Source organism: Euphorbia lathyris, chromosome 1 (assembly GCF_963576675.1).
Source record: "Euphorbia lathyris chromosome 1, ddEupLath1.1, whole genome shotgun sequence".
NCBI lineage: Eukaryota > Viridiplantae > Streptophyta > Magnoliopsida > Malpighiales > Euphorbiaceae > Euphorbia > Euphorbia lathyris.
Window position 1 is genome coordinate 89,857,392 of NC_088910.1, and position 13,066 is coordinate 89,870,457.

The 13,066-nt window shown below is 29.8% G+C and overlaps 1 protein-coding gene across 2 annotated transcripts; it reads left to right on the plus strand.

The window, feature by feature from the left end:
- Positions 1 to 4,173: 4,173 nt before the first annotated feature.
- Positions 4,174 to 8,411, plus strand: LOC136205991 (DNA-directed RNA polymerases II, IV and V subunit 12). Of its 2 annotated transcripts, none has more exons than XM_065996876.1 (4): positions 4,174 to 4,314; positions 4,604 to 4,675; positions 4,783 to 4,875; positions 8,099 to 8,411. In XM_065996876.1, exons 2-4 carry the CDS (start codon positions 4,636 to 4,638, stop codon positions 8,119 to 8,121), a joined length of 156 nt encoding a protein of 51 aa, XP_065852948.1. In that variant the 5' UTR covers positions 4,174 to 4,314; positions 4,604 to 4,635; the 3' UTR covers positions 8,122 to 8,411. The 2 variants fall into 2 exon arrangements, with proteins under 2 accessions (XP_065852948.1, XP_065852956.1); XM_065996884.1 differs by having other exon boundaries at positions 4,237 to 4,314; positions 4,601 to 4,675.
- Positions 8,412 to 13,066: the final 4,655 nt, after the last annotated feature.

Here is a 13,066-nt window from a genome sequence, read left to right on the forward strand (position 1 = left end):
AATAAAAAACTTTAATTATTCAAGCTATTTTTTTGGGTAAATTCCAAAAAAATCCCATGTGGTTTCATGTTGTTAAAAAAAAACCCATGTGGTTTGTTTTTACAAAAAAAAAGGACTGTGTTATACGCCGTTATCCGAAAAACGGAAAATGGGTTAACACCGTTAGTTTTGATGATGTGGCAAGGGGTAAAACGGGAAAAACCTATTTTTTAATTTTTTTTATTTTTCTCTCTCTCTTCTTCTTCTTCTTCTTTTCTTCTTTTTTTTTTAGTTTCGATTCCAGATTTTCGAAATCGGAAATCGGAAAATTTCTAGAAATTTTCAGATTCCTGGAAATTTCCAGGAATCTGGAAATTCTAAATTTCTAGAAATTTCCAGATTTCGGAACTTAAAAAAATAGAAGAAAGAGATGAATGAGAAGAGAAGAGAGAGAGGAAGAAGAAGAAAATAAGAAGGAGGAGGAGAAGAAGAATAAGAAGAAAATAAAAGAAAATAAAAAAATCCGGAATTTCCAATTTTACCCTTCTATTTTAACACCGTTAAGTCATTTTTCATTTTTCGGGTAACAGCGTATAAATCAGTTCTTTTTTTTTTTTGTAAAAACAAACCATATGAGTTTTTTTTTAACACATGAAACCACATGAGATTTTTTTGGAATTTACCATTTTTTTTGTGAGAACTTATTCCAGCCAAACTTAATTGTTTACTTCAAAAAAAAAAATTGTTACTACCTTTGTTTCATATTAGATGTCTTTTTAGAGATTCTTTTTTGTTTCATATTACATGTCATTTTATATGACCAGTACACGTTAAGTCGTCATTTTTCCAGCTATAAAACGCGGGTTTATGAAAATTAATTAGCATAATAGACTTATTATAGAATAAATAAATATTGGAATCAATAAATAAGGGACAACAATATCTTTTTCTAATATTCTTAATTTCTGTATAGCTCTCTAAAAAGTCATGTAATATGAAACGGATGGAGTATTATTTAAACATTTTTAAGGTTAGTTTTAAAAGAAATCCTTATGATTATATTGTTTATCGATGGAGGACATTATTTATCAATGGAGGACCGTAATACTTTTTTTTTGTCAAAAAATGCTTGTCAACATTTACAAATCGAGGACTTATGGATTAGCATTGTAAAATTTAACCGTTAATCACCTCAAAATATTTTTTTTAAGAATTTAATAATATTTAATTCTTTAATTTTTTAATTTTAAAGTCATTTGAGTGTTATTTGGTGGAAAAGAAAAATTTAGGATTTAGAGAGAAAAAATATAAAAAAATTTGATGATTTTGAAAAATAAAAATAAAAATACATTTTATAAAAAATCTGTTATTAAACAATTTAATTATTCAACCTATATCTTTAACTGTTAAATTTTACAATATAATCAAATATCTGACAATCACATTTTTTTTGTTTTGACAAAAATGAATCCTCAATGTGCAAGTGCAAGCTTAGGGGTGAACAAAAAGTTCAATAACCGATGATCAAATCAATAATCGAACCGAAATTCTTATTTGGTTTGGTTATTTTAATAATTTGGTTAGGTTCGGTTGTTAAATTTTCCTTGTTTGGTATTCGATTATCGGTTCGGTTATTCCGGAAAAAATATTGGTTTAATCGAAATATATATTTAAATAAACATAATATAATTTTACTTATTTATTTGTTTTTCATACTTTAATTTGTACAAAAAAAATCCCAAAATTTTAGTTTTAAACATTATTGAATTAATTTGTAATATAAGGTATTTGGTTAATTCAATTTAAAATTGTAAATTTTAAATTAATAAAGCCCAAATTTCATAATTTATAACATTTTAAATATTTAAATTAAAAATATAAAATTTCGGTTATTTGGTTGGTAACCGAACCAAAAAATTCGGTTCAATCAACTTCAATTATTTTAATTATTTGGTACGGTAAGGTTTTTAAAATTATACAAAACTAGTATTGTGCCCGCGCGTTGCGCGGGTGGATAATTTCTTTGTACAATATTTTAATATTTTTTAGATTTTATATCATTCACATGCAGTGATATTAACATTTTATTTTAAAATAATTTAAATTTACAGATTAATAAAAATAAAAATAAAATAACAACTATTGTTTAATAAAAATAAAACAACAACATAATTGAGAACGAAATAACTACAACATATGAACAAAATCGAACATTTACCTTCAAAAATATAATACTATCTATCGTCGTGACCAATGAATATAATGGTGGAATACTATCTATCATGCTTTATATAGAAGTTTATTTGTGAATTTTGGATTTCTTTTGCTTTGTGTTTTTTCATCTTCCCGTAACTCTTGCTTTCTTTTATTATTTTAATTAATAGGCTAGTAATTATTTAATATATTATAAATATAAATTTGTTATTTTTAATTAATTAAATATTTTTAATCTGATTTTTTACTACGTTGACAACTCATCAAAAAGACCTCTAAAACACTTCTTCTCATTTCACAATTGAGAAAGCCAAAAATTGAGTTCATATAAAGCCGAAACTCTAAATTTTAGTTAAGAGTTAGCAATCGAAACGATAACACCTAGCAACATATACTAAAAAGAATATAAATTTACAAAATCTTTATTTTAGTCATTTTGTAAAAAAAAGACAAATAAAAAAGAAAACATGGATAAGGTAGCGAGAGGTAGGGGTGGGCAAAAAAATCGGTCAAACCGGCAATTCGAACCGAAAACCGATAATTCGAACCGGAAAAAGTGGTTAACCGAACCGGTGGTTTTCTTAATGGTTAAAAAATAGATAGGTACCGGTTTTCGGTTTCGGTTTAGGGTTAGAGTGTTCAAAAACTGCGGTTAACGGTTAACCGAATCATTTAATAAATATAAATTTAAAAAAAAAATATAGGCCATTTGACGACAAAGGCAACGCAAATATAAATATAAATACATAGATTATAATATAGATTAATATAAATATATAACATAGATTATATATTGTAATAAGTACTTTGACGAAATATTATTTACATTTCTTTATGTTTTAAATGTAAACTTGATGGATTGTTTTTTAGTTCGGTACTTATGTTTGAATTCTAAACTTTTATATGAATTCGTTTCGTTTGAATTTTTGAAATTATGTGTATTTTAATATTGTTTACAAATTTAGGTTTGGGTAAAAATTTAACCGTTGATTTTTTGTTAACTAGTGAGAATTGGTTAAAAACTGTTAACTGAAAAACCTAACCGAAATTAATGGTTAACCGGTTGATGGTTAACCGATTGATATGGACCGGTTTCGGTTTGGATGGTTAAAAAACCGTTGATAACAGTTCGGTTAATTTTTTTGCCTAATGGACCGGTTAACCGAACCGTGCCCATCCCTAGCGAGAGGTATGGAACCTGGGTAACAACAAAAATGAAATTTCATCTCTGAAAAATGAAACTATAACAACCATTGTTTAATAAAAAGAAAACAACAACACAATTGAGAACAAAAATAACTACAACATATGAAAAAAAATCGAATAATTACCTTGAGAAACATAAGAATTTCTTGTAATTTTTGACACTTTTGTGTTTTCCGGTTTTAGTTGTTCATGCATCTTCTATTTCTGTCGGATTTCTTCAATTGAAGCTATCAGTTTGGGAAAAAAAAGACAAATAAAAAAGAAAACATAGATAAGATAGCGAGAGGTATAGAACCTGGGTAACAACAGAAATGAATCTGAAAGATGAAACTATAACAACTATTGTTTAATAAAAATAAAACAACAATATAATTGAGAACAAAATAACTACAAACATATGGAAAAAATCGAATATTTACCTTCAAAAATATAATACTATCTATCGCGACCAATGAATATAATGGTGGAATACTATCTAACATGCTTTATATAGAAGTTTATTTGTGACTTTTGGATTTTCTTTGTTTTGTGTTTTTTCATCTTCCCGTAACTCTTGCTTTCTTTTATTATTTTAATTAATAGGCTAATAATTATTTAATATATTATAAATATAAATTTGTTATTTTTAATTAATTAAATATTTTTAATCTGATTTTTTACTACGTTGACAACTCATCGAAAAGGCCTCTAAAACACTTCTTCTCTTTTCTCTCTGCTTCCGTAATTATATATAGTATAGATTCGGTTCGGTTATAACCGAACTGAACCGATGCTCAACCCTAATAGTGTAACCACTTTTATAGTTAACCCAATTCTTTTTTATTAAATCAGTATAAATTGATGCAATTCTAAGAACAGGTTTTTCTCTTCCTGACTTTGCCCTCTTTGCCGCCGAACTACACACCAACCAGACAGGTACTCTTTCTGCCCTCTCCCGTTTCTTTCTCTGTTAAGCTTTGTGCTGAATGATTTTACCTTTCCATCTGAATGGCGAAACCGTATACACAACCAGAAACTAGAAGAGAGGTTTAGGGAGAGAGTAAAACGATGGTCTTTATAGTTAAATATAAGATGAGGATAATTTGTAGAATATGAAAATTAGACAAGGATATCCCACCGATTTGGTGTACTGAATGATTGTACCTTTCTATTGTTTTGGCTTTGTACACACGAAAGTCTAACATCCATGTTGTTCCATAAGTAGCGGCTGAAGGAAAAAAAACCCGGGCCGAATTCATGGATTCTCAACCTGAGCCAGTCAGCTACATCTGTGGAGGTATAGGATTTATCATGTATTTTGAAGATTATGGAACTCAATATTCTTTTTTCATTTAGGGTTTTTGTTTTGCTATTAATTTTAATTTTTGGATTCCCTGTTGGTAGATTGTGGGATGGAAAATACTTTGAAGACCGGTGATGTCATTCAATGCCGTGAGTGTGGTTACCGTATCCTATACAAGAAGCGTACCCGTCGAAGTAGGTTCTCTTTATTCTCTTCTTTTGGCCCTTTACCATGTTTATATGCTGTGATTCTTCTTGATTTGGATTGAATAACGTTCTGTCTGCATAAGTCCTCATGGATTGTGTGTCTGTCTTTCAGAGTATATTTAGTTTTTCGTTGGTTGAAGTGAACACATGTTTAGAAGTTCCTGATAACTACTATTGATTAGAATAGGTTCAATATCTAGCTTATAACTTAAGGTGTTTTCTTTCTGTGGTTTGCTCATTATTTGTGTTCATGCTTCTTCATTTTTTTTATATAATTTATCTGATTTCTCGGTTCGAGGCTTGCTTTCCCAATTAAAGCTTTCTGTGTACATTAGGACTCGAACTCGAGATATAGTGTAAGCGACTTGAGGCCCTTAACCACTCAAACAAACCTTAATTGGTTTCATCTCGTTTCTTCGTTTGTTTGTTGTAAGACATTTAAATGAAAATGAAATCTAGGCCATATTGGTTAAATGCTATGAAGCACTGTGCGCATATGGGTACGGCAAATGATATTTTTGAAAAATATGAGACACGGGTACGGTGGGGATACGCCAAATATATATAACATAAATCACATTCATAAGTCATTATAAAACCATAAATAATACTCATAATAACTAATGAGTCATTAATTCATAAAATAGAACATTTAATACTTCAAACTATTTAAACTACGAAGTCTAAAGACTATTCTAAGACATTTTCATGATCTTCTTTTACAAGCATTTAATAATGATTAGCTTTTAGTTATTAATTTATTTTTTTGCAAATAAAAGGGTGGGTGCGGACTGGTTTGATTAATTATTTATATTAGAGATTTATATATTAATTTTTTTTTTTTTTTATATTAACCCCTTTTTTTTCTAAAGTTGTTTAAAAAACCCCTAAAATTTACCTAATTAACTCTGAAACGTATCCTCGAAGTATCCCCACGTATGCCCATAATTAAAAGAATAAAGGGGATACTTGTTTTGCCGTATCCCCGCATATCCGTATCCCTGGAGTATTCGATACGTGTACGTCAACCTCTTAGAAGTATCGGTGCTTCATTGGTTAAATGCTTTAGCAGATCTCTCAACTTCTGATGACTGTTTGTACTTGCAAATATTGATTTGTTTATTATTTGGAATATTAACTTGTGTTTCAGAACAATTGGACTAAATCTGATTACTGGTCTATATTGATGTTAATATCATGCAACTAGACACCTAATTCATTTCAAATCCCCACTTTAGGGGATGCTACGGTACCTTATCCCTCCTCGAAAAGTTGATGTGGATTAAAAAAATAATAATAATGTTAAGTCATATGAACCTAGTCCATCACCAAAAATTCAAATTGCAAGTACCCTTTCTCTCATGGTAAATCACAATTCACAGGTGAAGACAATTAATATGAAAAATAAATTTCAAAACCCATAAAGATGTGATTAAACTGTTGTTAAGGACATTGAATTTAACCTTTTGTTCATTTCTGCAAAGTTTTTCACAAGGAAAACAAAGTAGAATTCCATCTTGTTACCCTTTTTTTTTATTGCTCCTGCCATCTTTTCTGTGCTTCCTGAATCTCAATTCACGCCTACCCTTTCCATTTCAGTCCTTATCTTAACCCTTTTTGTACCATATGTTATGCTTTCCATCCTCTACGTCTTAGATCGGCAATCTCCAAAATGTTTAGAAACTAATTAGTGGGGTGCAGTCTCTAAGTTTTTACTGTTATGTCAAATATCTACCATCTGTGTATGGATATGAATATGGTTATCTGTATCAAGGAAGAAAAAATTTAAAGAGAAATTGAGGAGAATGGTATGGAGTTACCACTTATAATTTAGATGGACAATGATAGAATCAGAAACAGAAAAACAGAACAAACAAAGAAATAGAGAATTGTATTGATGAACTTGTATGAAATTGACAAAAATACAAAGATGGAATGAGCTGAGAAAGACCTCAAGCTCCCACAGGAAATAAATTCCCTCTTTGCTCAAAGAACAGAGCCAAACACACAAAATGTGTTTTTTTTTTAAAAAAAAAAAATTGCGCACAATGCGCTTACATTAAAGAAGAAAGGAAAATTCCCACCAGACCCGGATGTGATTTGAACCCATGACCTCCCAAGGCATAGGTAAGCTCTCAACCACTAGGCTAAGAGCTTCACCACGACACAAAATGTGTTTAATGCTTCCTAATATCTTATTTCTGTATGCCTCAAATCACATTTCCCTTCATTACCTATTACCCTTTATGCCTTTTAGCCTATGAAGCACCGACTCTTCCAGGGGTCGGAGTGGCGATGTCGGACTCGCCGGGGACATGGCCGGACTTGCACCTGACACCGCAAAAACGTGTCCCGCCGTGTCCATGCGGTGTCCGATTTTCTAAAAAAGAAAAAAACAAGAGGTTATCCCTCTCGAATAAGGAGCCAAGCAGAATTTATATGCTTAAAAATGACACATTTACACTTATAGATATTCCTAAAGTTAGTCTCCAAAATAGTCTTGCTTAAACAAATATGATCATGCACTGAAATAATTGGACTGAAAAATGACACATTTACCTTCTAAATAATTGGACTTTAATTTGTGTACTTTTGTAACTTTTAAATCTTATTTATTTATTTTTTTATGTATTTCTATATGTAACATGTGTATAATTAATTATATAGAAATTTGTCGTGTCCCGCTGCACCCGTGTCTCATATTTATTTAAAAATTCCAGTTGCCACACCCGCACCGTGTCCACACCCAAGTTGGTGCTTCATAGCTTTTAGCATATTCTCTTTCGGACAATTCCATTATATGTTTAGAAACTGAATAGTGCGAAGGTGATTAAGTTGGAACATTATAGAGTGAATGATACAGGGGAAGATGGCACTTGAATCAAGTAGGTGCAATCAATGTCTATCTAATGTGGGACTCTTAACAGATTGAGCCTAAATTATATAAAAATAAAAGTTGAGAAACCAATTCAACGAAATAATTTCCAAGTGTCCAGTTTGCAGAAGTCTATTAGTTGAATGCCTGATAATGCATTCAATTCAAGCTTAATGTTTGTTTGGTTAATGCATGTTTAATACACAAGGGAGGTGTGATTTTTCAATTAATGTTTATAGATTGTTTTAATGAGATGATGCAGTCGCGTCTTCTGATCTGACTGTTATGGGTGCTGTAAAGAATATGGTTTAAGACAAATAAGTTACTGTTTTACAGTTGTCCAGTACGAGGCACGTTGAGGGGATATGAGATGCACAATGAGAATATGGAGCATGGAATTGAAGAATGCCATTTCTTTCCAGTAGTATAAGCAGATGTGTTGTGTGTGACTGTAGTTTTTAAAGACGCTTTGTTTGACAAATTTGAACGGTTAATGCCTTTATGAGTACATGTCTATAAGTGTTTTGGAAAGTAGTACATGCACCTATCCTATGGTGGTTTGTGTTTCTGTTATTACAATTGAAGATGAGAAATACTTTCTGATGGTAATGACTTGGTACTGGTAATACCATATGTTATTGACTTGGTATTATGTGAGCAGATTTGAGTTGAGAGGTGTAACAATTCAGATATGCTCATTTGGTTTTTAAGGAAAAAAAATGGAGGGAGTCTAATTTCTATTATAGCTTCTTTCTTCATCTGATTTCTATTTTTTTTCTAATTTTTGTATGACCCACACGCTGTGTGTGTTCAAAAAGGGTGATTTCCGAATCCCTTAACTTCTGCTCTTTTAATTTTTAAATATCTGTTGCAGCTTAAACTCATTTTTCTTCTTATTCCTTTTTATTTTTCTTTTTCACATCCATGTTTTTCTACTTTTTCCTTCTCAAGACTTAAGAACACAATCAATATCAAGTTTACTTTTTGATCGAACGTGGGTATACGGATTCTGTTCCTCTGTTTCTTTTCTTTTTGAATTTGCATGCTGACGTTTGAAAACTTGAAAATTTTAACTATGAATTCAATGATAAGCCTTCAACTTGTAGATTAATTGTCATGGTGATTCTTTAGTCGCGTTAGAAATATTTTTGTTTTCTTGTTTTTATTGATCATGCTATTATATTTTTTCTTCAAGATGATTGTTTAATTGCATTTACATTGAGCGCTATACCATAAAGATTTGAATGAACAAAATCAATGATTTGAATTTAGATAGACTAAACAGTTGAATGACTTGAAGCTGAAAATACATGTTTGAGCTATAGTTTTGCTGCTGAATTTTGTGCATAAATCTGCAATTGCTTGATCGTATTCTGATACCGTCCGAGCTGACTCCAATTTGGGGGTGATCTTAGACTTGCAAGAGGTAAATTGAACAATGCATGGATCTGTTAAAATTCACCGAATATCGCTGTCCCCATTTCTTTGAAAGGCGGTTGTGCCTTGGTCCTCCATTGGAAAACTTATCAGTTTTTTACGAGCAAGAAAAAACATCATGCTTCCTCACTTTCATACGAAATGGGACAAGTTAATGAAGAGATTAGACCCGATGTAGTGAGCACCATAAGCAAGGCGTCGTGAGTCATGGGCCACATTTCTAAAGTTGGACTTCTGTATTTTTCTTGACTGCTTGATTTGGTAATCTGAACCTTTTTTTTTTGCTGATTTTTTTATAAGAGCCTCGTTTGAGCTCATGAATTTTATTTTATTTTTACTTTTGTAATTCTTTTTCAATTGTTTCCGGGTTACAAATTTTGGAAATAAAGCAGAAAAATTACAACTTGGAAATATTACAAATTTGAGGCAAAAAATTACAACTTAGATTTTATTTTAGTTTATCTTAATTACTGATTAGTATTCATTTTTTATTTTTTAGGCAAAAAATATTTTGGTGTATTGAATACATATCTTTCATTTAAACAGGTTAGGTAATTGATAAAAAAAATTTGTCACATTAATTTAGTTAGTTGTGAACATAAAATTCGGTTAATAAAATATTTTTTGTTTTATTTTTATCTGAAATTGTATGTTTTCCAGTTCGGAATAAAAAATTTACAATCTTTATAATCACATTTGACGCATAATTTTTTTTTTTTTGCTTCCTAACCTTTTAAAATATAAATTTAGAATGCAAATAAAATAAATAACAATCTGTTAATCAAGTTTTATATTATAAGGAGATTAATGTAACAACAAATAAATGAGGAAGAATTTAATATATTGAAATGAAAGATTATAAACTTAATAAACCAAAATAAGAATGATTAGGGGTATAATTTTTGCCATGTAACAAAGTAAATTATTTTAAATATTATTTTTTTTTTCTAAATAACTATAAACTTGTTATTTGAGTGCCAATGGAGCAGATCTTTTTAAGTAATGTTTCCTGCATTATTAAAAGCATCGAGTTTCTTGGAAAAGAAAATCTATATACATATATATGTTTTTTAAAAGGGAACAACCAATTTTGTGTGTCCATGTCTGCACATATTCATTTTTTAACACCTTTTATATTATTTCACATTTTATTTTGTTTTGTTTTTATAGTTGGAAGCTTATGACTCAAACAGAAACAGACCCTAATATTCAATTATTATCAAATACTTTCGTATATATTGAATTAAAAGAAGGAATCTGAATTTCATGAGGCAAAAAAAATAAATATAAAAAAGAGAAAATGAAATGTCCAGAATATAATGATTGATGAGCATATATTATATATATAATCAATAATTTAGATATAGAAAAGTAGATTTAAGACATCTTTTTATTTATGTTCATACATATACCATATGCAGAAAAAAAGGAGGAGGGAAGAATAATAATATTATTGTGAGAATAATGATAATAAAAAAGTTTATAATTATTATAATTTAGGTCTGGTGCATCACATGGGTTGTTTTACATATTTGCCAATTTTTGTTGGAGTCAAAACAGCCCCCCCACTTTATTAAATTTTTCTTTCCTTTTTATGGAACCAAGCATGTGAATCTTTTTACTGTTAAGTTTCAATTATTTTCCCTTCCCTTCCCTTCTCTGCTCTTTATTCTGTTATTTTTCCCTTTTCTCTTTTCTATTCAAATTTCACAATCTATATCCAACTTAGAAACTTTCCACTTTTATTGATCTACTTTAAATAAAATCCTCCTCCTATTAGATTAGATTTTATTTATTGTTTTAGTCGGTATTCATATATTTTATCGGATCTTTTTATATAAGTTTAATACATACGCAACCCCCTAAACTTGTCCTTTTTTTCATTTTACCCCATAAACTTAAGGGTCAACCTATTGACATCATAAACTTCCAAAAAACCATCCTATTTACCCATCCTCTCCGACGTGGCGCTTGGATTATTGCAGCTTTGTATTTTGCTAAGTCAGCGCCACGCCGGAGAAAATGGGTAAATTGAGTTTTTTTTTTTTTGAAGTTTAGGGGGTCAATAGGTTGCCCCTTAAGTTTAGGGGGTAAAATAAAAAAAGGGACAAGTTCAGGGGGCTACGTATGTATTAAGCCTTTTATATATCTGAATTGTAACTATTCTCTATTATTCTTTTATTTATACCTTTTTCGGATTTAGCAAGAGCGGAAACAATTTATTTTGTTCGTAGATCAATAGATTTATGCGGTTGCATCAAAAGAAAAAGAATAAGATCAGAATGTTCGGAATGACATAAATATTGAAGATTAGATTGCATGTGTTTTTCTGCGGATTTCAATTTACGAGAAATATATGTTTTATGGTTTTTTTTTTTGTATTTTTTATACCTTTCATAATTTTTTTCTTTTTATAGTCATTTTAGTCTCATCGTTGATCTTGTAATGTTGATCTTGTAATGTTTTATTTCATACTGTTTTTTTATGTACTTATTGTTTTTTCATCTAATGAAGATATAAGCATTTTTATAAACTTAAAAAATGTTTCAATTAATTTTCTCAAATGATGTGAATCTTTGACAGATTAAGTTTGATTAAGAAGAATAAATTTCAAGTAATTAATAATGGTAATCTTTCGAAAAAAAACATAATGGTAACATAGTTATTTAATTATTTACTTATTAAGCTTATAAGACGAGATAAATAATTCAAAATATAGAATGATAATGATACGAGCATGACATTACTTGATACATATCAGTTTCGGGACGTATTAGTTTTAATCATAAACTAACAAATATGTTCTTTTCTAACTAAACTAAAAGGAGTTAATCTCAGATTTACGGTCTAAATCCGTAGAAAATCAAGATTCCCCATTGTTGAAGGTTGAAAACCTTAACAAAACTTCACGAAGAAGAAGATAAAATTACATTGATTAAAAGTTAAACATTACAAAAAGAAAGAGATGCATTTATAGCATCCTAAAACCTAATTGACAAATTATATTAAAGGGTAAAGACATATAATTAAACCTATAAACTTAAAGGAGTAAAATGGGTCAGAGTAAAAGGGATGACATGGATGGTAATTAAGAGGTGGTAAAGTTGTAATTAGGGAGGAGCTAGAGTGAGGGGAAAGTCTAATGGCAAGGCTCTTTTAAAAAAAGAAACCCGTCACGGTGTGTCAATTGACCAAAAGAAAGATCAGAAGCTTTCCGTCAGATCGACACGGCGGGTCGGAATGCGACACAGTGTGTCAACTCTGTTTTTCACATAAAGAGTCTTCTCTTTGCTCCCGTGTGTGTCCCCTTTGACCCGACTTCTTCCACCTCTCGTCTAGTCGGCTCGAGGCCCGCAATATAATTACCATCCCATGCGCTAGCTTGGGGCGTATCGTTGGTTTCGGCGCAATGGGCTCCTTTCAACGGCTCGTGCTGGAAATGCTTCGTATCATTACTCGTAAGTATCCTAATCGTTACCATGCTTAGTTTACATGCAATTTGTTAATACAAAGACTAGGGACAATCTTGATTTTGAGATAAACCTAATGAGCATGACTAATAAAAAGTTAATATTAGCATCTAAATTGAATTTTACTTTTGAATATGTTTATATTATGTATATTTCAAATTAAATTAATATATATATATATATATATATATATATATTTATAATTCAAATCAAATCAAATTAATTTTAAAAATAAAAAATGATTATTTTCTTTTATAAAATTTTAATTAAAGGTGAATGATTTATTTATTTTTATAAAAGCCAATGATTTGTATTTTTTAGTAATTTTTTAATATATATGTTTTTATATTTATTTTTTAATTGGAATTTTTTAAAATAATAATGATAAAATATGAGA

Bases quoted from the DNA above. Each gene is read 5' to 3' on its own strand.
- LOC136205991 (XM_065996876.1), top strand. From the start codon at position 4,636: ATGGATTCTCAACCTGAGCCAGTCAGCTACATCTGTGGAG. The intron at 4,676-4,782 runs GTATAGGATTTA...CCCTGTTGGTAG, and splicing joins AGTCAGCTACATCTGTGGAG to ATTGTGGGATGGAAAATACT. The intron at 4,876-8,098 runs GTAGGTTCTCTT...ACTGTTTTACAG, and splicing joins CAAGAAGCGTACCCGTCGAA to TTGTCCAGTACGAGGCACGT.